Here is a 26622-nt window from a genome sequence, read left to right on the forward strand (position 1 = left end):
CCCTGCGCTTTGACCCCTTGAGGAGGTGTCATATGATTAATAAAGTGCAGCAAAGTCAGTTTCATAAACTGACGGTAAGAGGAGTGTAGCTTATTAGTTTTGACTTACTCATTTATGGCACTGCTCTGACATTACATGTTGAGCTCTCCATTCACAAACCAAGCAGGCTATTCTGTGGGGGAGCTCATCGCTACTATGGCACTATGGCCACGGTTATTCATAGCTCTTTTTATATTGCAGCCTGTCTCTCCTCCCTCTTACTCTTCTTCTCTCCTCCCGCTCTTCCTCCCCTGTCGAGATGGCCCTACCTCACTCTAACTAATCACCATGGCAACCTGGTAATCCCTGAACAGAGAAATTCGGTCTCTCTCTCTCTCACACACACACACACACACACACACACACACACACACGCACACACACACACACCACACACATTACAGGACTGCACACATACATAAATGCACACATGGGTGCACACATTGGCAGATTCCCGCTTGCACGCACACACACACACACACACACACACACACACACACACACACACACACACACACACACACACACACACACACACACACACTCGAAGAGATACTCATGCATACCAATACACTGGTGTTTACTGGTTAGACATATCTTACCACAAACACATGCTTCCATGCATCATTGTGAGGATAAAGCTCCTCTCTGTTTTGTGAGAAGCTTCATGTGTGTGTTGCGGTTTTCTGTAAATTCACCACCTTTCGGATTGTGTGAGTAAATGCTATTTGTGTGTGCACTATTCATGTATGCATTTTGTGTGTGTAGCTTATGTGTGTGCACACGTTTGTCTGTGTGTATTGGCTACACATAGGTGTGTGTGTGCATGAGGTTGCATGTGTGTGTAACTGTAATTGATTTCACACTCAGGTCAGTGGTTTTACAGCTACAAGAGAAAAGCACACAGTGGATCTGTGTGCTCTGGTTAACTTCTCGTCTCTGTTTCAGTGCTTTTTTTCTTGAACTTATGCTTTGACTTTGCCGCCGGCATGTCTATTAATAACACTGTTTGTCCATAGTTAACATGAATGTATTTTCTTTACTGAATAAAAGTCTTACAACAATAATACACAACCCACATCATTGTGCGGTAGAAAAAAATCCAACATCATTTATGCATCCAGTAGATACATTTCAGGGTTAAGTTTGCAGTTCATTCACAATAAAGCAAGATAGCTTTTTCATCACAGATTCATACAGTGAATGCACATGAATTGACATTCCCATATTTATTTTACACACACTCAAACAATTTGGCTGACAGGGTACTGTAATGTTATAAGACCCCTCCCACTTTACTAGTTCTAATCGCCAAATCAATAAAGCTCTTTCTCTTGACAGACAGAGGTTGGCGAATGAGCCTAATTTTCAGGATAGATCAATAGGCGGATTGAAATGTCAGATGGATGAATGAATATACTCTAATCAGGTGTATTGACCTCACAGACCACGCCTAGTTGGCATGGAGCTAATTCATGATGTCGCCACCTCTGTCTAAGAGGAGATTACAAACCTCTCAAATATCCAATTGGTTACATTAAGTGCAGGGCTTCATGTGCATTGTTTCAGGTGTTACATAAATCAATGATACTGCATTGGCCAAAACAGCTTCATGCCTGCGGGGCAGATGGACAAGACAATGGGGCAAACAAAGACAAAAGAAGGGATGGTTTTCCTGTAACTATAAATACATTCAGGAGGGTGTTTAGACTGGAAACAAATACTACTATAACAATGTCATCAATGTAATGTATGGCTTTGATCATTGTAGCGCATGTAAGAGATACAAACATTTGAAATGAACAAGGTAGTATGCAGGACGATCCTAAGCAGCATATTTTTGAGTATGTATGTACACATGTATTGACAAGTTAATGTGCTTACGTCTGTGTGCATTTGTGCATGTATGTGTAATACATGTATGTACATGTATATTTTTGTCCCCGCGTGTTTGTTCGTCCTTTTTGTACAGTATGTTCACTGCGGCCTGGTCACAGGATGCTGCAGGGTCATATGCTCTGCTCCAGTGAAGGGCAGTCTGTGTGTGCAGTAGTAGTGGACCAGCTCAGGGATGCTGGAGAAGACACAGCTACTCTGATCCAGTGTGAAGCCCAAACCCTTAACGCTCTTCGTCTGGGCCACAATGATGTGCACACAGCTCTGACTGGTCCTAATGGAACAGGTAGCGAAAAAATAAAGATATATTGTCAACTGCAAGGAAAAGACACACAGCAAGAGTTATACATACGATGCTGATGAATGGAAACCTAATAATGTTGTAACTAAAGAAATAGGCTCTCTTATCTATCTCTTCCCAAATGAGGCTGTGCATTTTTACAGAGTTCAGTGGATGTGTAAATGGGGTTAATGATGTGGACTCTCAAATGAATGAGCAGCTTACAACAAATGTGCACTCAGGCGCATGCATATGCGCGCACACACACGTACGTACACACAATTGCACCACAGGATTTCATCCTTTATCCAGAGAACCTGTTACTGGCACACTTATCAGTAGTGTCAACTCTATAAATGACACATTCTCCTGCATTAACGCCTAAGAGGTTTCCACCACGATGCTGTAACACCTTAGTAATTCCTCAATCTCTGTGGAGGCAAAGGCATTGGGCTCCAACCTAAATATATTGTGTGCAGTATATAACACATTCTAGAACACAATAGACATTTTTTAACTACATTTTAAAATCTGAAAATCCTATTTGATGTCACCGTTGTAACTCAGCATAGGAAAAACTGAGATTATGATGCAGCAACATAAAAGTTGACAACAATGTATTTGAATGAATATGTACAAGTTGCACTATATAGCGTATCTTTACCGTGTTCATCAACAAACACACTCAAATGAAATACACACATCCGTGAACTCACTTCAGAGCGATGGAGTACTTGCTGGTTCCTGATTCGCTGTCCCTCACCAGGAAGCTGGCTTCCCTGCAGCGCTGCAGCTGAGCTTCCGCCTGTTGCCGGCTCACACTGCCATGGTACCAGCTTGGAGGGGCGAGGGAAGGAGGGGGGGGAACGCAGAAAAGAGACAGCAGATCATTGACATATAGCGCAGCGACATATGGAGATAAATCAGATGTCAAGATAATGATAGGTGATGATGCGAGACAGAGAAAAAGAGTACGAGACTGACGGGAGGAACGAAATGCACAGACACAGATTTACAGTCTCCGTAAATCAGCCTGACGTATATGGGGACCTGAACGAGTTTACGATGTCAAAGGTGAACTTGAGAGGGCAAAGGGATCAATAAAACGAACAAGCCTGTAGCCTAATAGGGAGGCCTATTAGGCTACAGGCTAGAGCCATAATATAACTAGACTGAATGTGACCTTGATTCTTGAAGGCAAAACACACCGACATTCAGCCACAACACGAGAGGAACAAATGTTGGACACATGTTGGAATACGCTCTGAGCAAGTCCCCCACATGTCCCCTATCTGAAAAGAAAGGCCGTACTTACTGAGATGAGGACAGAAGGTTTGCAGCTAAAATGAGTCTCTCTCTCTATTCGCCTCATCTCCATCCAGCTGTTATGTTCAGCACCTTATCATGAGGATGTGCTCAAGGCCTGCTGCTGGCCAAATCACAGCAAACCTCACTTAAAAATGTCTAATGTGTGATGTGTAAATATATGTGGTTTTGGCCAAGACTATTTGCAGCCTCTGCTGGATTTAACATTGTGAGTCACCAGATCTGATGTGAGAGGTAATCTACAACTCTACTACTGCTTTACAACCTTTACAAAGGGAAATTAATGTTCAACCAAAACTGTGGAGGGCGCTGTTCTTCCAGAGTTTATCACAGAGATAGTTAAGAGAAAGAAAAAACTAAAATGCTTTTTCGTTACTGTCCTAACAGACACAAGCGGAGCAACACAGAAAGTAGACAGGGGGACACAAAGTGCCATTTACTCTGCAGAGTTTCAGAAAAATTAGTTAATTTTGATAAGAACTAATAATACACAGACATAACATCAGGGCAACCAAATGGCTCAACCCTTGTCGCATTTGTTTAATTCCTTCAATCCGCTAATCCTGTTCAAGGTTGAACTTGCAGTTTGGGGTAGATCACAAGTCTACCAGAAGACTAAAATACAACACTACTTTAGAGTATTTAGAGTATTTACGAACTCACTTGACTGTATACATACATTACCTCTCCTTAATTGGTTTAAATGTATTTCAGTGGGGTCTATTGAATTGTATACAATGATGTGATGTATGCGTATTGTATCCTGAGTGTATTATTGAACATGAAGTCAGCATGGTGTCCTAAGGTTTTTGCATACATTGGTTTGTCATGTTGCACTTTGGGCTGATGATGAACTAATAGTGCCAATATGTAGTAGTAGTAGTAGTATCCAGTAAAGTTTATAAGCTATAACTCAATGTGCAAAAGCTTTCTTATTTTTCCCTCACTAACATTAAAAAACGTTATATCTCTGCCTCCTTCCTATGGATAAGTAAGTCTTCTCCCTCCTTACCTCTGTTTCTCCAGGTACAGGCTGGGGTCCACTTTGGCTGCCTCCCCATCCAATGGGGCACTGGGGGAGGTAGGAGATGGAGGGGAAAGTTTGTTGGGACTAGAAGCGGGTGAGAGGGGTGAGAGTTTTAGGGTGGGGAAGGAGGGAGATGGGGGAGAGAGAGGGGAGAGTTTGAGAATAGGAGAGGAGGGAAAGGAGGAAGAAGAAGAGGAGGATGGAGAAGATGGCACGAGTATTTTTTGGTTCCAGTTCTTCTGCCGCAGGGTGTGTTGTTGCTGCTGCTGCTGCTGGCGGGTGGAGGTGGAACCGTTCTCTTTAGTGGGAGAACAATCCACTGCCTCGAACTGAGCTGAAGGATGCAGGAGAGACCATATCAACCTTTTATAATATGGTTCTATTAAAGCATGCCAGAGCTACCAAAGTAAACATATCTCTGGAAATGTATTCAGCAGGATTGTTTTGTTTCCTCTCTAAAGCAAACACAAAAATGTTGTGGCATTACTGAACAAATACAACTCATGGCATCCTTCCTCCACACCCTAAACCCCCTTCCCATCATCCCTCTCTCCCATTCTCTACCTGACAGCGCTCGAACAATGTCCTCCTTTCTCCACTCCCAGGGCAGTTCGTACTCTCCGGCGGGACGGACGTCAGACTCTGGCCGTGTGACAGGGATCCACACCCCCCCACTGTCGCCTTCCAGCCCGCCCTCATACGGTGTGTCGTAGATGTTTGGGGGTGTGGGTTTTCCCTCGTCCAGCTTCCCTTCCCTCTTGCCTCGGTCCAGCAGAACGCACACTTTCAGGAGGTCTTTGGAACCACGTCTACGAACCTCTGTAGCACAGTAGTCATGTGATTAGTAAATGGCATCAGGATGAAGGATTATCACATACAGTTTGTCATATTAGGCACACATTGTATCTCCTAAAGGACACTGCCATCTGTTCTTGTTTAAATGTATTCTTTCTGTCTTTCTTTTAGAAATGTTTTGAGACCAAATTGGCTCCCCTGTGTTTTGATAGAATAACCACCTACCGGAGGGCCTCTTTGGCCTCAAAATGTCATAAAGAAGACATTTTAAACAAAGCAAGTGACAGTGTTGCAAGTCTTTAGGGACCTTGAATTGACTGTTCTTTTTTCTTTGGGACTAAGCCCTGAGACATGTGTATGTGTTTTCTCACGGATCATAGACAAAGCAGTCATTAGCTCAAAGTCATATTACTATTTTTATTTTTAGAGTATCCCTCTCTGTTTGAGTTGCCACACATCAACCAACCTCAAACAAATTCAAATTCATAATATGACAAAAGTAGCTGCTTTATCTGTTCATATCATATTCAGCTACATTCACACCATGATTCTGTAAAATAATCATATGCTTGAGCTGGATCAACAACGGTGAGCTCTTCCATTCCAGTGTAACCTTTCACAACACATGTTTTCCTTGAAATTATACACTGATCTATCTATATGCGATACACTTAGCTTACACTAATACAGTCTCATACAACAGTCCTGTAATATATCCAACATTCATGAGGGTTATGTTGAAACTATTCAAGAGAGATATTGTTTCAACTTAATGATCATTTAGGAGGCTGTAGTTTGTGGCGCTGTTGGTCCTTATTTATGCTGTGTCTAATATTGTGCCTGCGCTTTGACAACATATATTAATAGATTACAACAATCAAAATTGCTATCAATTTTAATCAACATCTCTCTATAATGGTATAAATTAAAATTAATTAGTTCAACCTTCATGAACGTTCAATTTATTGCTGAGAAGTTGTTGTTTAGCTACATTAGCTTTGGTAAGATGCATCTTAGAAACTGACAACTGTGTGTATTTTATAAAAAAAAACTAATCACCAAATTAAGCGGATAGCCAGGCATGAACAGCCTGCAAGCTTCCCAGTATTCATTTGCATGACGTTTCTGTCCCATATTCACAGAGATGAGTAATATTTGATGTAAATGTATATGTATATCAAGTACTATACAAAAGAAAAAGGAGAATGTCAAAACAGATGTCTGACACAAACGCTATTCTTTTACATTTCTATTACTTCATTAAGTAGACTGGCAAGTTGGTCCATCAACTCGTCACAAAGTGGTATGCGTATAAGAGTGTTGTATGATGTTTAGGTTTTAGTTAGTATACGGCATCCTCACTTGTTTTAGATAACATTTGTAGGTTTATACATGTGTTTACAGAGAACAGACGGATTTACCAAATCTGCCTGTCAAGTGTGATTTGATCTCTATATTAGGTTTGTTATGACGTGTCGTTAAATTTTAGGGGAATTTCACTTGTGTTTCTTTACTGTCTGACAGGTAGCCTGTGTGTCTGCACTATTGTGTGACCAAACAATGGAGCTACAGGAAGAAAAGGTCAACACAGCTGCTGATTGGCTGACTGACCAGGCCACTTCCTGGCTGCTGGGAAGTGATTGGGCGAGACCAGGGGGGGGACCTGTAGGTTCTGCAGAGGGGTGGAGGGGTCTTTTGATTCTTTTCACACGTAAGGGATCATAAATGTGTGTGTCTATGTGTGTGAGGGGGGAGTGGGAGGGGGGCCCTGGGGCCAACTTCCTATCAAGAGAATGGGGCAAAGGAAACAGAGCCAGGAGACAGGAAGTTGGAAGAGGAAGCTGCACCCATTGTCCCTGCAAAACACTGTTCCTACGGCAACCGCCAGCCGGGAGGGAAGTCAGCAAAGAGACTGAGGGTCTAGATTTACCCTTAGCTGTGCATTCCTTGACTTTCATGTCATTTACATTACCAAAGATTAACAACGAGTGTTAAGATAAATGTATAGATGTTTTTCTGCAGTCCAGATGATGCCACTTTGGCCCTTCGATGATTGTAATTGCTGATATATATATATATATATATATAATGATCCTAAACTCACCTGTGATGATGACCTGAGCGTCATAAGGCTCCATGTACCCATCATTCACTCCTGCTCTCTCAGCCTCCCTCTGCTCCCTGGTTTTCTCTGCATCAAAAGGATCTGCGTAGTCCTCCAGGATAATCAGCTGTGAGGTAAAACACTTGTCAGAAAGCGTTCAGATGTTACATTTACCCGAAGACCACAGAGCTGGCCGGGGGAGAGGGATCTGATACAGTGTGTGTGTGTGTGTGTGTGTGTGTGTGTGTATGTGTGTGTGTGTGTGTGTGTGTGTGTGTGTGTGTGTGTGTGTGTGTGTGTGTGTGTGTGTGTGTGTGTGTGTGTGTAGTATCCATGATGAAGTGACAAGCAATAGAGAGACAAGCAGAGAGAGTTCAAAGAGGTCAGCACATTGTGTTTGCCTGTTTGATGTGACACAATGTAGCGAAACTGCATTGTATTCTTTGAGAACATGGAAACGGAATACAGAGTTATGAACTGAGGTGGATGGGAAACACAAAGAGCAGCACTGATTTAACCCACAATTAAATATTGACTTTGTATCTGCATGCTGCTGCAACCGCTTCTGCCAGGGTGTGTTTGATTCAGATAGCAAAAAAACAAATAGCATGAATATATGATGATGAAAAAGGGACACATGAGGCTTGGATTAACTGTGTTCCATTTTAAGAAGTTACTCACCGTTGTTTTAATGTCAGATCTTCCTTTTTCGTTCTCGGGCAGCTTCTGTTCACTTATCCCGTTGAGTTTGGGGGTCTTGTCATGTTTATCCACCTTGATCATCCTGCTGATGTAAGCGTGCGCCAAACTAGTGGTCCTAACATGACGGTTCTCATCTGACGTCCCAGTCTCGACCTTGGAGTTTTTGCGACCTTTTCCAGGTGTGAGACTATCCCAGACTGTCCCACCAGATCCAACGTTGCTACGACCCAATTCTGTAGCCGAATTTTTCCTGTTCCTCCCTGCCAGTAAACCCGCAACCCCCCCATCTTTGCGCTGAATTCCTTTCAGGCTGTCACGAGAACACGAAGGTTTGAAGCGAGTTTGTGGACCAGATTCAGAGGCCGAGCGGACCCGTTCATTTCCGTTCTTTAGGTTGATCGGGAAATCTCTGAACCATCTCGCCATGGCTGTCAAGGTATTAACACTGATCACAGTCTTAAAAGTTAGCAAACCTGTTGTCTTTTGCACGTACTTGCGTTAGCTGCCCCACTGCAACTATCTTTGGAGCGTGCGCGTCACCTCCAACTTTACGCACAACTATTTTACGCACGCCTTGGTTCAGTAACTGTTGACTGAAATGACAAGAATCTCCCCTTCGTCAATTTCAGACTTCGTGGTCTTAAACTGATTCCAAGCGTCTAAAACTCCCTTACAACTGCCGGTGTGTCTTGGAAGTCATTGGCCAGAGGCCCTGGTTGCTGTCACTCTGTACCTGCAGTAACAACTATCCCTGCAATTTGAAAAGTAGCCTCTGTAGAGCGTAAATGCGAAAGAACTCAAAGTTTTTCTTTGAACCCAGTAAAGTTCCCATTCCCGGAGCGTAAGGTGATGTGTCCAGCCTGTCGAGGTGATGAGATGGAGAGGAACGTTCTGTGCACAGACTGTGGGATGTCACTGGAGATTGGGGAGGGGCTGTGTGTGTGCGGGGCGGAGTAGGAGCTTTACTGTAATAATTTCAATAGAGAACCAACTGAGATTAATAGTTTACAGGTTGTGACAGGTTTGACCCAATTTGAAAAAAAATGTCCCAAAACAGAAATTAGATTATAAAATAATCATAGAAGCAAGCTAAGTGGCACCTTAATTAAAGCAAACCGCCAACCACTTACATAATACAATATCTGTAAAGTAGCAGTCGGACACATTGGACACCCTTTCAGCTGCAGTCCCACGTTATTGGAGGTCATGCAGTTGTAGCTCAGAGTCAGAACTTTGTGTCCAAGTGCTGGATGGTGCAGTTGAACCACAAACGGGTAGATAATTGCGCCATCTCCTGGTAAATTGGAGACAAACAAGCACATGTCGGCACCACTCCGTATTCACCTTCGTCCTGAAAAATGTTTGCTTAACTTTTATCTGGGTCATGCCGGTAGTTTTTGTTTTGTCTATTGTATCTTAAGTTCTGATTAACAGCGAAAAGTAGACGAGCACAAGGACTGACTGACGTAAATATTCCACCAATAGCAAACGTAGCCAATATCTATAGTCCCGCCTTTGTCCGCTCGCTGGTCCAATCACAGCGCTTCCTCCGGAGAGACCGGGCGGGACTTCTACATCCCCGACAAAGGTAACAGGTTGCAGTCGCCGCATAATGAACTTGTTGCTGCGTTCATTTGCGTAGGAGTTGTTATTCCACCCACTTTTCTGCGTGGACTTTGATGGAAAACATTTGAATCTTCACCGACATAAAGGAAGCGAAGTGTTAAAGAGGAGCAAAGGAAGAACAACTACAGAGAAAGAGGTAACTTTACGTTTGTTGTTGGACTTCACATCGCGAGACAGCTAAACCAGACAGCCGCGAGCTGTCAGACAGTTATTCCTCTGGAGAAGGCGTCTGCCGTTGGCTTCCTGAAGCCTCTTTCCTTGTTGAAGTTAGTTTAGTAAGGATTTGTTCCAGCATTGTATCCGTGTTGTATCTCACGTTAGCTCGGTAGCTTCGAAGGACAGAGGGCAGCTAACGTGACGTCAGGAAACCTTTCCTCTTACTGTGATGTGAAATACACGTGAGACATGTCTGCAGACGGACAAGTATAAGCTCAGGGTCACCACACGTTTAGAAAGTCCTGTAATGATCGACTTCACATTGAAAAGCTATCCAGGTGTAGAGTAACGTCACCTGCTGCCAGTGATGTGTCTCCTCCTCGTAATGTTAGTGTTTAAGACACAAGAGGGCCCCTGCAATCTATATCATTTAATAATAAGATAATTTTATAATAAGGTAGTCTTACATGTAACGTTATTCTCTGCAACCTCTCAAGGACATTTTTAGAAGAGCAGGTCTGTGACACAGATTCAATAGTAGGCTTCAGTCAGATGAAACTGATGATGCAAGCAAGAAAGAAGGGCAGATTATAGTTTTTGAAGTGTTGGGGATGGCTTATGGACTGTGTCATACAATTGAATAACTATAGCATTGCACTTGCTAAGCCACTGACCATGCTGACAAAGTATTATTTTAAAAAAAGTGCAAAAAAGTTGAACCCTATAGCCAATCTTAATTCAGGTACAACTGTAGTGTGCAGATAGGTTCACATGAATCAATCTCTCTCTCTCTCACTCACACACACACACACACACACACACACACACACACACACACACACACACACACACACACAGTCGGCCTGTGTAAGTGTAAAGGACAGAGAAACAAGTGTCTGGAATGTGGGAGGGGTGTATTTATGTGCTCCTAATATGGTGTCATTTGTGTACTATTTGGTAACACTGAAGTATCTCTTTGTTATGCCAATGAACTTCTGTGGATTTGAAAAGAGGAATAAATGGCTGTTTGTTTGAGCGTGTAAGGGGAGCAGGGGCAAGTTTAGAAAGAGATTGACCGCTCTTTAAGTCAAGAATGTAATGGAGAGGGAGGATACCCTGAGGACTGAGAGGCTGCCTGTCCTTAAAGGACACTGAAGCCTTGAGCTCCTATTTTTTTTTATTTTTTTTTTATTTTTCATGTTACACCTGTAAATCTTAATGATTCACCTGTAAGAAAAGAACCAAACTACTGTATACAGCTTATCCGTGTTGAATTAATAGTTTGCTGTATACAAGTGCTGAAACAGTTAATTTATAAGTCAATCGTCTAAAATGTATTGACAACAATTTTGGTGATTGATTCAATATTTAAATGAATTCATCCAGCAAAAAAATATAATTTACAAATCTGTGTATTGGCTGCTCTTCTCTCCATTATGTCATCGACAAATGAAAGTTCATTATTGACCTCAACAACAGTATTTTGACATAGAAACCTTAACGCATGGTCCACTTACGAGCTTTTACTGGCACTCTCATTCTCAGCAAATGTAAGACTACAGCTTGGGAAATGTATAATATTAAAGACTACATTCTCAAATAATAATTGAAGAAGAAAAACAGTCAACGTGTTTATGATGGATAATAATCAGACATTGTCAATGTCCAAATTGTTAAAACATTCTATACTAAAAGCTGATAAACTGTGAAATCTTGTTCGTACATAGAATTAAGTCTGGTTACATTCATATTATATTAAACACAGCACATGCAAACGTTGAGACTCAAATAACCTTCAGCCTTTGCTTTGCTCTAGCGGTCTCTGTTGTAGGCCGGATCAGAGATGATCTGATCCCAGGTCAGCAGAGGCACTTTCCTGATTAGACATTGCCGTTGTCCCCTTTCTCTGCTCACCTGCGCTAATCTCCGAATTATATTTTCCATCTCGGATCGTAACAGGGAAGCGGCTCCAATTCAATTTACTGTGCCGGAATTAAGTTTGAGGCCAGAGGCCGAGAGCCCGTCAGCGTACCTCCAGGGTAACGTGACTGTTGTTAGAGTCACATCCTATTAATGATACAAGAGACCTTTGCTTGAAAGCTTGCTAAAAATAATGCTATGGGTGTAGCTACTTTTTTTTTTATTACCCATCAATCCATCCATTATTTACCTAATTATTTGCTTGATCTATAGAATGACCCAACATCACGAAAAATCAAAATGTTCCTATCATGTTAACTATCACATTAGATAAAAGCAACACATCCTCACAATGAGGAACCGCAAACAAGAACACAATCTCCATTTAATTGATTTGTTTCCTCTCTAAAGGATACAGAGTCAGTGTTTCTTTCATATAAAGAAAGCAATAACATAATGTGTGACTGATATGTTAATGTGGCAGCACAGACTCTGTATAACCAAATGGGTTTAGAGAGTAACTTGCTCTGTATCCTACTTTCTAAATGGAAAAGGTTGTTTAGAAAGACATTAGCTTTGGGGAGAAACCTAAAAGGGAGAGTTCATGCAGACGAAAAGCTCAGTTTTAAAACAAACTTGTTGTAATTTGATAAACGGTGTAAGGGAGGGAATAAAAGACCACAGGCATTGTTTAGGCATTCTTAGGATTGCTGCCCTCATTTTCTGCCCCACATCAGCTGGACAATAGGATGAGTTCCCCCTCACCCCTGTTCCTCTTGGAGCTGGGACTGCATTACCTCACTGACATAGAAAAATTAAACTACAGATCAGCATAGGAAGAGAGAAATGTCTTGTCACTACCTCACATCTACCTATGGGTACGACAGTTTTGCACAAGTATACCCTACAGATCGTTCTGGTTCAGATTCCCATAAATTCAACATTGCCCTCATGCTCGTCGGTGCATGACATGCTTGACCTTGCTGTGAAGACAGTAGGCTGCAGACTTCATGCTCGACTGCACAAATGTGTTGTGACATGGTGCTTCCTCTGTGGTTCCCAAAGGGTGGGGAAAAAAATCAACTAGCTGTGCACGACTGATGATCAGGTCCGTCTGCGGACGATGCTTCTGCACCACGAGCACACAGATATCCTTAAAGGTCACTGTTTTGTTGCTTCGCTTACTGTCAGCTAAGACGCTTTCCGTGTATTAGTTTTCACTTCCACAGCAGGGACATATACAACTATCCATCTTTGCTATCTTTGCTGACACTATCTAGCTCTTGGCCTGGCTGGACTGTGTCAAACAGATTCCAAAATCTGCATGAAAAAATGATAATGTATTTGTCGGTGTTCAATAATGTATGGGTGCATGTGCATCTTCAATTTGATGGTTACTTTTGTAGTCAGTTCTTTACATGGGGGGTTGTATACAGCTTGACTTTGGATTTTATCACACAAGGCACTGATTTTATTTCTCACCGCACCCTCCCTTTTACTCTCCCAACCCAATTCTGTCTCTCACCTTGGAAAGCTGTTGAGAGGAAATAAAAGGTGCCACGGTCAAGAAGGAAGTGTTGTAATGGGTTTAACGTGAGTTGAATGAACCGTACCAGTGTAATAGACATGGGGATGAGCTCTCACAATGTGACTTATCACAAGGCGTGATCGGTCGGTCAGTGTAATATCAGATGTGTTCAGTTCAGTACTCAGGCAGTGACGTATATGGCTGACAGTGACATATCATTAATAATGACATAGGTGTGACTCGTTGAAAATAGTTTCAGAATTACTCATCGCTCAGAATTAGGGAGTCAGGAAAAACACAACATGGTGACATTACAAAGTAAAAGAATGAAATAGTCCTCATGAGGTACTTTGGTACCTGTCTCTATTTAAGCTGTCAACGTTTTGAAAAGGGAAATAGGTGTAGTATCTGGCTGGGAAACTTCCAAAAGTTGGGGGAAGCTTTGTTAGTCCTTACAAGGGGAAAGTGATATGTGGGTGTGTGCTTTCAGGTTAATGACTAATGGAAAGCACTGAGGACAAAGTCCACACAAGCAGTGAAGAGACAGAAACTATGTGTTGGTGCCTATAAACCGGCGTCTCTGTATGTGTTCAAAGCCTTGCCTGATAAGGTTTTAACATTTCAGAGTTGCTTGTTAATGAGTGTCGAGCTAGTTTTTGTCTGATTTCCTACTTTGAGAGAAGATCTGTTTAATGTTAAGCTGGTTATTGATTGTATTGTAGCATTATTTTTTCCCTGCTGTGTCCCTGAACCTGCTATTGTGAGTATAGTCCAACGATACTGGATTTATTAGGCCGAAAATGATTTTTAATTTTTTTTTGTAGCCGATAATAACACATTACATAAACAATATTGGTACAGATCCCATAAAGTTTGATTTTTAAATAATTGTGACCAATATACTAAGCAGAATTATGTTTTAGTAAACTTGTCAGTGCTAATCTGGTGAACCATCTAGCCCAGACCTTGTTTGCCCTTTCTCTACTGAATGTGTGTTTTCCTTATAGGATAACATACCGATACCAATATATCTGTAATAAACTAATACCCTATTGGCTAATAAATATCAGCCTGGTGCATTTATTTGTTCACCTCGAATTGGAAGCTTTTCAGCTCAGTCAGTTTTCAGAATACCTACAGTACACAATAACCTCAGCCAAATCCTGAACAAGATTGTTTGGGGGTGAATATGACCCCTTCAGAAAGTACTTTCTTAAATAAACCAAATGTTTTTTTTATTATATTAAATTAAAAACTAATGTTGTGGGTATGTAAATGCGAGACCAAAGCAAATATGTAGCTGGTTGGTTGAATGCAGAAAAGCTCTCTTCTTATGTGTGATCTAACCACATACTTGTTTCCTTCTTCTCCTTCTTACCCTAACTCTCTGCCATACTACCAGAATGAGCGCACCATCCTCAGGTCGGAAGACCCCAGTGGACTACGGTGTCCAGATCCGCTTCATCAATGACCTCCATGACTCTGGCGGGGGGCAGCCAGGGCCCCAGCCCAGGGCCAAGACCCCCACCTCCAAGTATGGCGTGGCAGTCAGGGTGCAGGGTATTGCTGGCCAGCCATATGTTGTCCTGAAGGACGGAGAGAAAGGAGACTCTTATGGGGTCCAGCTCAGGACCCAGTACCCCACGGGTTACAGTAGCCTTCCCCGCAGAACAGATAAGGCAGAGCCAGGAACCCATGGTCCAGATGTAAGAGGAGGAGGAGGAGGAGGAGAAGCAGGGCAGGGTGGGGCACTACGCAGGGCCCAGTCACATGGGTCACTGCTGGACAGGGATGGAGGGGGAGGGGAAGGCAATGAGGATTTTCAGCTGTCTAGGCCACCAGGGGACGGGAAGTCTGGAAGTTATGGGAATCTGGATGGAGGACTTGGAGTAAGGGGAGAGAGAGAGCAGGTTCGGCGTGCCGGTAGTAGAGAGGGGGGCATGGAAAGGAAAATGTGGGACGGTTCGTACAAAGCAGGGCTCAACGGGTCACTGGGATCGGTTAGAAGCAGTCAGTCCAACCCTGACTCTTCTCAACCAACGAATCCTAGACAAACTCCTGTCAACAGACTAATAAACAGGTTTGATGGTGGTAACACTGGAGGCCAACAGAGAGGACTGAATGCTGAACAACAAGATCCCAGAGCTACATCTCCTCTCGTCACACCCAACCCTTACACCTCACCTCCGTCCTCCACTCACAGTAGCCTGGGACGCAGCCAGGCCGCTGTCAACAAATTCCCCGGACACTCTCCTAATCAGTGGACATCTCCAGGGACAAATGCTGCCGTGGAGACCCCACATGCCACACTGACTGAGCCACAAGTAAGAATACAATACTTGTATTGCTTGGCATGACAGCCAATTTTATTAATTAGCTCCAAACACTACATAGCATGCAAGATTGCAAGAGTAGTTTTCTGATCTGTGTCTCAAGGTGACTCCTGACCTTTTGCTGGACCAGGGTCAGAGTGCAGAGACGACTAGTGAGGAGGAGCAGGTCATGCAGACTATATACAACATCCTGAGACAAGGGTATGGACCTACATGTTACCCTGGCGTAGCACATATAGGTTGTACTTAGTTCTCATAATGCCATGTTAAAAAAATGTTTACACATGAATGTGTTAAATCATTTTCCATTTTCACCTTCTCTCAGGACCAATGAGAGTGATGTCATCGTCAAGCACAAAGTCAAGGCCATCTTTAAGAAGATTCAGATTCTAAAGGTTTGTCCTTTTTGAGAGCTCTGTGAGTTATTCCTGCACTGGTTCAAGTCAGGGAAAGAAAACTGCTCACATTATTTGCCCATATATCTTTTTCTACAACAGCCCAAAGAAAGACCTCAGGAAGAGTGGATGAGAGAAAAGAGAGAGCTTGAAAGAAAGATGGCTGAACTACAAACTGCCCTGCAAGTGGAAAGAAGGGTAAATAAAATAGCATTCCAAGGCATAGAAACGTTGTATTTCCATAACTGTTCCAATACTTACGAGGTTATTAGCAGTGCTGAAATGTCTTCTTTACTTTCCCGACGTAGAGAATGTGTATTTTGGTTGAGACTGTAAATTCACCAAGCCTTCCTAAATTCACTTGACTGATTGGAACTGGCTGCCACCAGAGCATGTTAACATTCAGAGAGTAATCTGCCACTTATAATCAGCTTTGATTACACGGTGAGCATCCAATGCCACACATAAATACTCATCCAAGTCTTCCTAAAATGAGAACACCAGCTATTAAGTGAAGGGAATAGCTGTCGGTTGGTTGAGAGAAGGACACTGCCCTCAGAGTTTTTATGTCTTTAACTAATCTTAGCAGGAGGGCTGGGGGTTCCTTGGAGTGTGCTTCAGATTAATCCTCACATTAATCCTTAAAGCCCTCTGGCCTGGTCAAAGGTACACACACACACACACACACACACACACACACACACACACACACACACACACACACACACACACACACACAAAATAAGCTAACTTCAATAATGGCTCATTATATATTGGCTTAAGGAAGGTGGGCAGGTATTTATCTCTAATAGCTTCTAAGAACTTAATTCTTTATGCATATTGACCAGTGGGCAAATGCAAAGCCTGCTTTAACATTTCCTAAAAACCCACTGTTCATGCCACCAGAGCTACCTGATGTCTTATGTTTCACTGCTCTCATTTATTCATCACCTCTGCTTGTGCCTAGGACTCTGTTAGCAATTCTGATCCTACTCTGAAAGCTGAGCTGGAGTCCTGTCTGGATGAAAATCTGCAGCTCCGGGAGATGCTGGACCGGATGAAGAAAGAATTAAATGAAACACAATCAGAGTGAGGACACGGCAGCATAGACACACTCAAACACACAGACAGAGGAAAGCAGGAAGGGGCACGGTGCCATTGTCTGTTTTGTGTTGGTGGTCAGGAGTTGGAGGGGTGCATGACTAGCCCACTTTGTTATCAAGCACACACTCCTCACAGTTCATGAACAAGCAGCCACTGGCACTTATTCACAAGACAAACTGTATGCCATCGTCCTTTGAATTTCAAAGAATCATTGTGTGTGTTTGTGTGTGTGTCTTTTACTCGCAGGCTGACTCAGCTGCGTATGGACAGGGAGAACGCAGAGGCACGGGTCAGAGATATGGAGGACCAGCTGGCTGAGCTTCAGGATGAACTGAGAAGGGAGAATGGCAACAAGACGGTATTACAGAAACATGCTCACACAGATATAACAACACAGATGGATGCACAGAGAGATCTCACCCCACAAAAGGACACTCACATTGAGACTAAATTGCTTCTGAAGACCTCAATTATATCGCATAACATCATATTGACAGGTTGATGATATGTTAAGGCTTTTACAATTAAAAAGCATTAGCTTTCTGTTAAGAAAAAGGTGTGTAAACAAATGAGCAATGCTCCACCACGTGGAGGCTGAGCGCTCAAAAGCATCAAGTTAATACTGTGTATTCCCTGTGTCTGCAGGACCTGATCTCTTACCAGGCACAGATGATGGATGTGTGCCAGCTGAAACAGAAGCTGGAAGAGACGCTAAGGCAGAGAGAGAGGGAGCTCACCGCTCTCAAAGGAGCTCTGAAGGAGGAGGTGGCCACGCATGACAAAGAGATCGAGGTGCTCCGAGAGCAGTACAGCTTTGACATGGAGAAGCTCCGCAGCAGCATGGAGCACGTGTCACAGGTGTGTACACAAACACTGAAGCCACTAGCCAGCTCATTATCACGTACATTCGTACAAAATTAAAATGTTTTGAAGTTGGACACAACATGAGAAAAGCAAAACTGAGAAACCACTTCTACATGCTGGAAGAGTTATTGTGTCAATACATCATACATCACATATGAATATATCATGACTTTTAGTGGAGTTTCTACACATACATACACATAAATACACAGATGCATAAATATGTGCAGACATGTATAGGAGTATAAAGAGAATGATCTAATGTGAAGAAGCTGAAAATCCCCTGATGAAAGGATAAGAACACAAGAGTGTCTGCAGAAGAGAAGCTGCATGCTCAAGTGCATTAGTTAAGCATGCTCAGGTACATTAGGCATGCTCAGGTGCATTAAGCATGCTCGGGTGCATTAAGCATGCTCGGGTGCATTAAGCATGCTCAGGTGCATTAAGCATGCTCAGGTGCATTAAGCATGCTCAGGTGCATTAAGCATGCTCAGGTGCATTAAGCATGCTCAGCATAGGTGCAAGAGAGAACTGAACTAAACTTAAATGTGATCTGTTTGTTTAAAACAATAGGGAGTGGTCTATTTCTCTATTTATGTCTATGAAACTGAAGGAATAGTAACAAACGTGCCCTCAATTCTTCTCTCTTTCTTATTTTAGTCTCACGCAGGGATCGAGGCAGAGCGGTTGCGTGTGAATGCATCAGTTCGCTCCCTTCAGCAGCAGTTGGAAGACTGTAGAGACGAGAGCAGCCACTGGATGGAGCAGTTTCACACCACCAGAGACGAGCTTCGAACCACCAAACAAGAGTGAGTTTATTCTAGTACTGGATTTGGGCTTTCCAATGCTTTCTTGGACATGGATTTAGTCAACGTCTGTTCGGTTTGTCTTTGCACCTGCTGTACTACTAATGTGTCCATCTCTTCTCTTTCATTCTACCAATGTTTCTCCCGCTCTCTGTCAGAGAGCCACCCAGCAGCCCTAAAACACCGTGAGAGTCACTATTAGTCAATATTAGACACACAGACCTGTAGATGTGGCTAGCTGTGCTAACAACTGTCTAACTGTAGTTACAAAGGCCATCCACACTTACAGCCCTAATTCATGAATGACTACATGATCCACATTTAAATATGCACCAGGAACCCTCGAGCACCAGAGGTCCCAATGGGAATATGGAACCTATTTAGTACTGTGGTTAAGCAGCAATGGTGCAGAACAAAACTGTCACAATCTGGACATCTTAACATTTGGCTGTTTATGTCTTCATTGTGCCCATACAGTGTAACACTATCAGGGTGGTGTGGATGATCTTGGATATCTATGTTTAGCAAAAGACGTGTTGTAGACTTGTTTTCTGTGATTATATCTGACTGTTGTGGTAACAGGGAACGCTGATTTATTTCGTGTTGTTTGTAGATTAGTAAATTACGTATTTGCTTGTTGAGTACATGGAAGAAAATAAAGCTCATTGTCATGAATCACCTCTTCAATCCGACTGCTGCTGATCAGATAATCAAGCAGAATCAAGCTTACAATGCTTTAATATGGTACAATTTGTTTGGATCAACAATGTGTAGACTCCTGCAAGCCCGACTGGAAAAAGAGGAGTTTGAGGAGGACCTACAGGAGCTCCAGGAGAAAGTGAGCACCATGAAACGACAGATACCGGACCCTAACCACACACAGACTCTCAACCAGGTGAACATACACTCAGCCACCCATGAAATTTGAAGTCTGGTTCACAAAAATTAAACAGTTTAAAGCTACAGTTGGTTACTATAATACAGTTGTTGTCCTATTTTGGCCAATGTATCCAGACAGTGATACTTGGGACTGATAATGTGTAAAAAAAATAGTAGTAGTCCCTACCCTTCTGCTGGACCATAATAAATTCATGAGCTTTACGAGCAATGATTGACAGCTGCACTCGAGACTCCTCTGCTCTGATTGGTTGTATATCGTCGGGCGCGGTAAATTCTTGCAAATGACATGAGCATTAAAAGGAGGAAGAGGATCCTGTTTTTTTTTTTTTGTTTTTTTTTGAGGTTTCATGCATTACGGGATATCGTGATAGATTGAGCAAATTTGACAAAAAGTTATTTTTATAAATAGTAGTTTTAACCATTAAATTGTCCATATTTCTGGTCAGGAACTTAAGCAATACAACACTGATCTTCAGAAGGCCAAGTCTGAGTTGGAGAAGCAGAGGGTGGAGTTTGACAAGAAGGTCATGGAGGTCATCTCCATAAAAAAATCTCACCAGAACCAGGAGGCAGAACTGAAGTATGAGATTGACAGGCTAAAGGACCAATTACAGAAGGCCAGAGAGGATATTGCCAAAGCACAGGACAAAAACAAACGGGTTAGTTAAATAAAGTTTGGTAATGTGTATGTGGTAGTTTTGAGGATGATCAGATTTGTGTTTAAATGTCTAGTTGGTTCGAAATTCTCATCTTTAATCAACATCATCATCTCTTGTATTTGTTAATATCATTCCTTCGACTTCTTGCCTATAGCTCCCAGACCCAGCCATCATGTCAGAGCTGGAGCAAAAGCTTGGGGAGACGCGTGGTGAAGCTAGCCAGCTCAAAGAGAAACTCTCATTGGCTGAGGAGGACCTGAGGGCCAGTAAAACACTTCTCAATAGAGCTCAGATGGATGTTAAATCACTAAAAGATGCTCAGCAGGAACAGGAGGAGGCCAACACGCGTCTTCGAGAAAAACTCTCACGGTTGGAGGTAAATCACATCCTCTCATACACCAAATGTCTGTGTGTTAGATACCCTGAAATCAGCAGACATGTTTCAGCATAACTCTGTGGTTTCCTTAGGCTCAGCTGCAGACCAACTCAACGGAGAGCTCAGAGGCAGAGATCACACTCCACACTGAGGTGAGAGGGTTGAGATCGGAGCTAGATGAGGCCAAGAGAAAAGCTTCAAGACTGAGTCAGGAGCACCGTGAACTTATCCTGCGTTTGGAGGATACGGAGAAGGAGAAAGAGACACTCAAACAGACCTTCAACCAGCTGGAGGTGACCCAACAACGGCAGGAAAAAGCTCTGGAGAAACTCAACAAAGAGGTAAGAAGGAGTGATGTAAACAAATTAAAGTGTCTGAGGATTGAACAATACAGATTCACAAAGCAAGAAAGTTATCCTCTTGGTTTATCCCCCCTCTCCCTGTCAGTATGAGTCTCTGACCATGTCCTCGAGAGAGGAGGTGCAGACTCTCAAAGTTCAGCTGGAGGAGCAGAGAGAGAAGGCACGCAAGGAAGCGCAGGAGTCACAACGGCACGGAAACGACGCTCAGAGTGAACTGGAAAGAAGTCATATAAATCTAAAGAGACTGGAGGAAGAGGTTTGTGTTTTGAGTGTTTGTGTGCTCGGCCTGGTTGTTGTATTTCTTATGAATGTCTGGTCTGAATGTTTTCAGTAGTTGTGACACATCATGTTCATGGTGCATGCTTGACTGATTGTATTCATGTGTCTGTGATTTTTAAATGATGGATGCAAAACTATACATATTTATTTCATGATGGAAATTCAGTTTGGCATTACTGTTTATACAATTATGAATCTAACTAGATGTCACGACAGAAGAAGGAGATTCTGCTTGTATGTGAGGAGAGAGACAACCATCAGCTGGATAAAGAGCTTCTGGCCAACAGGCTGCGCCACATTGAGGGAGAGATGGAGGCCATCAAAAACGGCCAGAATGAAAAAACCCGGGAGATTCGCATCCTCGAGGTCAGATATGTGCAGCTGCATCTCCATGGTTTGGGAGAATAAAGCATGACTACAGGGCGCTCTGCTGTCAATTGTTCTGTGCTGTTAATAGTTTTGCTCTGCATGTAATTCAACTTTAGCAATCTTACTATATAGTTGGATATCTTTCTGTACATGTATTACTTTCATTTGTAAATCAAACAAATATGGTTAAAAGATGAGCATGTAGACTTGTTTAATGCACAATAAATATATGTAAGTATTTGTATGCTGACATGTACAAACTCCAGCACCATCAACTGCGTTACTTTGGCTAATCCAGTGCATACCGTTTCCTTTCTGAGCATCTAATGAAGTGGTCTCCTCTTGTCTCTACCCAGGATAAGCTGAAGCGTGTGCAATTGGAGCTGGAGGAGGAGAAAAGCAGCGTGGAGATGTTGACCGACCGAGTGGCCAGAAGCAGAGACCAAATTGATCAGCTCCGCTCTGAGCTCATGCAGGAGAGATCCTCCAAACAGGACCTGGAGCTGGACAAGAACACCATGGAGAGACATGTACGTGACGTGAACACAACATCTGCGTTGATAGAAACATACCCACCCTGACTAACCGCACAAGTGTATTTTGGCTTTTGTTGACCTGCTGTTTGTCTATCTGTCCCTGCAGCTGAAGGAGCTGAGGGGTCGTGTGGCCGACATGGAGGGCCAAACTCGCTCCTCAGCAGGACTCTCCCAGCTGGAGAACAAGGTCCAGGAGCTGGAAGAACGCCTCATGAGTGAGGAAAGGTACAGTGCAACAAAGTACACCATGCTGCATGTGTCACGTTTATTTATTTGTTTGTTTGTTTGTTTAGACAACTCAATATCCCAAATGTTTTTTTTTAGATATTCCCTTGAAATTTGGTGGATGAATACTGTTTGTTATTGGCTGAGCAGTAGCTGACTCTTTTGTGGTGATCCCATTTTAGGTTTTTACATATAACTAGTTACATGTATAAGTGTAATTTTGAAATACTTGAGTATTTACATTTTATGCAACTTTATGCTACCCCGCTAAATGTATTTAACAACATTAGTTACTTTGCAGATTCAGATGATTTAATACAAAATATAAACCAATTAATACATTGCAATGTAATATTATGGTTTGTATAATTCTGCATCATGAGTACTTTTCCTTTTGTTATCTTAAATGTCTTTTGATGATGATACTTGAAACAGAGTATTTTCACATGGAAGTGTTGCTCCTTTTAATTCAGTTAAAGTGAAAAAGATCTGAGTACTTCTTCCACCACTGTCTACATTAGACATGTACAGTTAACTCCTTCTCTTAAGGAGGCATGTTAGTTAAGTTATAGAAGCCATGTTTTGGGCTGTAACAATAAGTGCAGGTGCAAGTGTGCTCTTTTTCACGAACATTCTACTTCACATTAATTACATAATTAACATACACACACACACACACACACCTGAGACTCAAGTGAAAACCAGACTTTAACACCTGGCTACGAAGCATCTTTCATGAGAGCAATGAGGTGACAAATATCTTGCCAAAGGGCATTTTGGCAGTAGTCAAGATAGGGTTAGTATTACTCATGAGTTATTCATGTCTTATGCTCTGTTCCTCTCTTTTATATGTAAAGGGAGAAGAACTCAGTGTTGGCATCTCAACGACGTCTGGAGAGGAAACTAAAAGATCTCAACATGACGTTGGATGAGGAGAAACAAACACACACCGAACAGAGGGACCAAGTAAACTATCTTCACCTCAAAATGCGTGTCATATTTGAATTTACTCTTTGACATGGGAATACATCAAAATCAAATGCACACACTGAAAAAAACTATACTTTAACCTCATCCTGTGTTGCAGCTCACGCTGAGAGTGAAAGCTCTAAAGAGGCAGGTGGACGAAGGAGAGACGGAGCTGGAAAGGATGGATGGACTGAGGAGAAAGGCCCAGAGAGACATGGAGGAACAGATTGAGCTCAAAGAGGCCTTGCAGACCAGAGTCACAGCTGTGGAAATTGAGCTCAAGTAAGCATTTCCTTTTCTTTGTATCCAATTTTGTCTCTCATCCAATCTGTTACTCACTGTGCGCTTATGCAAGACACTTTCTGGCAGCCACATTTTCCCAGCAGTTTGTGAGAGTGAGTAAGAGAGAGAGAGAGAGATCTCCTCTTATTTATGTCACAGAATGAATAAAACTGCACGTAAATGACGTTATTACCAGCAATTCCAGATTCCTTATCGGTTACACACAATTAACAGGCACCTGGTTGAGATTCATAGAGCACCCTGAGGTGCAGTATTTCACAATGTGATGTGTGTAAAACACATCAGCAATCACTCATTTGTGACAAGGTATTTAATTAGACTAAAAAGGCTCATTACTCATGTACCACAGGGGGAATTATATGACAGACACACTCCCACTAGTAGCAAGGAAATGCATGTGGTTCCCTTTTATTGTCAGCAGAGGGAGCACTATGCCCACCTAATATTTGTGGATAAAGCAACTGTGAAATAAAGTGGGTTTGAACAGTTAATGATGACATTGGAAAAGTCAATGATGATTATGTGTCACAGGAGAAAAACCCAGGCAGCAATGCGCCCAGCTTTGGATTCATCAACTCTCAGTTCAGATGATGACGACAGCCTGTATGATCCCTCCGCCATCACCTCCATCCTCACTGAGAGCAACCTCCAGACCAGCTCCTGTTAAAACGGCACTTCAGGGGCAGGATGAGAGTGGGGAAACATAGCACTGTTAAGGAAAAACATGGAGGGGCTTGTAGGTTGCTTTTTAGACTGGGAGTAAAGACAAAAGACAGAATGGTACACTACAGGCAATGACTATGGTACACTACAGGAGGGGTGCACAGATCTGGGATTTAAATTACATATCATAGCGTTTAGCAGGGGGATCAGTTTCCACACCAGAGTGAATGGAAGGAAACAAAACATCCTCTGCATTACAGGGTACGTCCTTCAGTCTACAATGTACTCAGATGCACTCCATGGTACGGCTGGAAGACCTCCAACATACAAAAACTCACTACAGCACTCGGAGAGTAACTGAGCGACATGAGGCGAGAAGCACAGAAAAATATAAATAAAAAATACCTCTTGCATTTTTTTTAATACAAATTCAGTATGTCAAACCTTTTCAGGGTTGATATTTTGGGTCGAGCACTTACGGTACCAAGTCTGGCTTTGACTGAACAATCAAAAAGACTCTATGTTGTCAGTTTACTTCCCTGTAGCATCAAATGACTGTGCTCACAAATTCTGTACCCCAGCATGCACCCATAGGTAGAGCTACTGAGAAACATGGACCAAACATTAACATTGTGTGCATTTATGATTATAAGCAATAACACACTATCATGCTGGTTTTTGGTTTAAAAGTAAAATTTAAGTATTGCAAATTATTCATATTGAATGAAATCTGGAGTTTGTTTCCGTAAAATAAAATATATTTTCACATGTTTTTTGGAATATGTCACTTGTGTGTTTATTCCTCCGCCCAGACTTTATTGTCACATGGTACAAAGTCTAGGAATTTAGAATGATAAAATATGATACCTAAAGCACAATATGAATTACTCTAAATGTGATAGAAACCTCCTGTTGGTGTGAAGGTTTTTATTATTTTTGTCTTTATTCACTGTATCTGAAACAGTTTCCCGGTAAAAGGGCAACAGACCTTTGTTTTGTGAGTTGTATACTTTTGAGGACAGAAGTGTCCTTTGTCAGAATATCTCATAATTTACAAAAGTGGTTTTCCACTTTTCAATTAAAATCATGGCCAAAATATCATCCTGTCAAATGATATCTTTACGTGTGTTTTTGTAGAAGCTGCACAATTTCTATGCATTCCTTTATAGCAAGTCACTGAAATATATGCCTTTAAAAAATAATGCTGTAATTCTTATCTACATTTTTTTTTGTAAAATGTAACTATTTCACATTATAGATTTTTTTTTTTTTAGTCTTGAGTTTTGAATACAATTGGAACAATCACACGGAGCGCTAATAACTGCATACAGTTTGATCAAATGTAATCTTTATTCTTATTTTTTTTCAGAGAAACTGGAAATGGTACTTCATATGATTTGTGAAACTATAAGCTGAGAGTATAAACATGTTGACTTTGAAAATGCTGGCATGTACTATAATGTTGACTGGAAAAATTCACCCTGTGACTGTACTTCACTAAATAGATAATGTTTCTATTGCACATGAATTTAGCTCCAATAAAAGTTAAATGATTTAAGTTACATTGATCCATGTTTATTGTCCTTACAATATTTACAAAATGTTTATCAGTTACTTTTACTCCAACGTTTTGTTTGTGCATGTATCAGTTTTTGTTCTTTCTCTTTAACAGGAGTCAGATCACGAATGCGTATAAGGTTCTGAGCAGAATCACATTCAACGAATACTCTATATGCTCCATTCCCATGTTTGAAGGAGCATTTATGACAAAATAACAAGATAATAGAGATGGATCATGTTGTTGCTGCAGGGCGGTGCTTGTCTGGAGTTTGAGGTTTGCAATCTAAGCCTGAGTTTCAAAGAAGTGTGTTGCTGGAGCTCGCGAATAGTTATTATCATGGTGTCGTCAACGTGGATTATAATGTGTGTGTGTGTGTCTGTGTGTGTGTCCTGTACTCTGCCACAACACCTGTGTGTGTGCACAGGGCAGTCTGATTACAGTTGTGTCTCATTCTCATCCTAAACACTGGTTTTCAACAGACAAATTACATTAAGAGAATCAGAATCAGAAACCGTTTAT

At 42.0% G+C, this 26622-nt stretch overlaps 2 protein-coding genes across 2 annotated transcripts; one reads left to right on the plus strand and one right to left on the minus strand.

Annotated features, from left to right (window-relative positions):
- Nucleotides 1–1064: 1064 nt before the first annotated feature.
- On the minus strand, nt 1065–8732 carry she (Src homology 2 domain containing E). Its single transcript, XM_079227717.1, has 6 exons — nt 8149–8732; nt 7468–7594; nt 5133–5387; nt 4554–4902; nt 2932–3051; nt 1065–2209 (listed from the first exon to the last, which is right to left on the minus strand). The coding sequence occupies exons 1-6, from the start codon at nt 8593–8595 to the stop codon at nt 2017–2019; spliced, it is 1491 nt and encodes a 496-aa protein (XP_079083843.1). The 5' UTR covers nt 8596–8732; the 3' UTR covers nt 1065–2016.
- A 6070-nt stretch (nt 8733–14802) lies between these two features.
- On the plus strand, nt 14803–26016 carry cgna (cingulin a; the record flags this gene model as incomplete). Its single annotated transcript, XM_079227775.1, has 20 exons — nt 14803–15723; nt 15836–15933; nt 16058–16127; nt 16230–16325; nt 17095–17216; nt 17478–17589; nt 17877–18089; nt 18756–18904; nt 19060–19086; nt 19676–19796; nt 20248–20460; nt 20615–20836; nt 20929–21177; nt 21284–21454; nt 21682–21843; nt 22203–22376; nt 22489–22607; nt 23465–23573; nt 23695–23858; nt 24411–26016. The coding sequence occupies 20 exons, from the start codon at nt 14803–14805 to the stop codon at nt 24544–24546; spliced, it is 3648 nt and encodes a 1215-aa protein (XP_079083901.1). The 3' UTR covers nt 24547–26016.
- Between the last annotated feature and the right edge of the window lie 606 nt (nt 26017–26622).

The sequence above is a fragment of the Taurulus bubalis genome (genome assembly GCF_910589615.1).
Source record: "Taurulus bubalis genome assembly, chromosome: 12".
Classification (NCBI taxonomy): Eukaryota; Metazoa; Chordata; class Actinopteri; order Perciformes; family Cottidae; genus Taurulus; species Taurulus bubalis.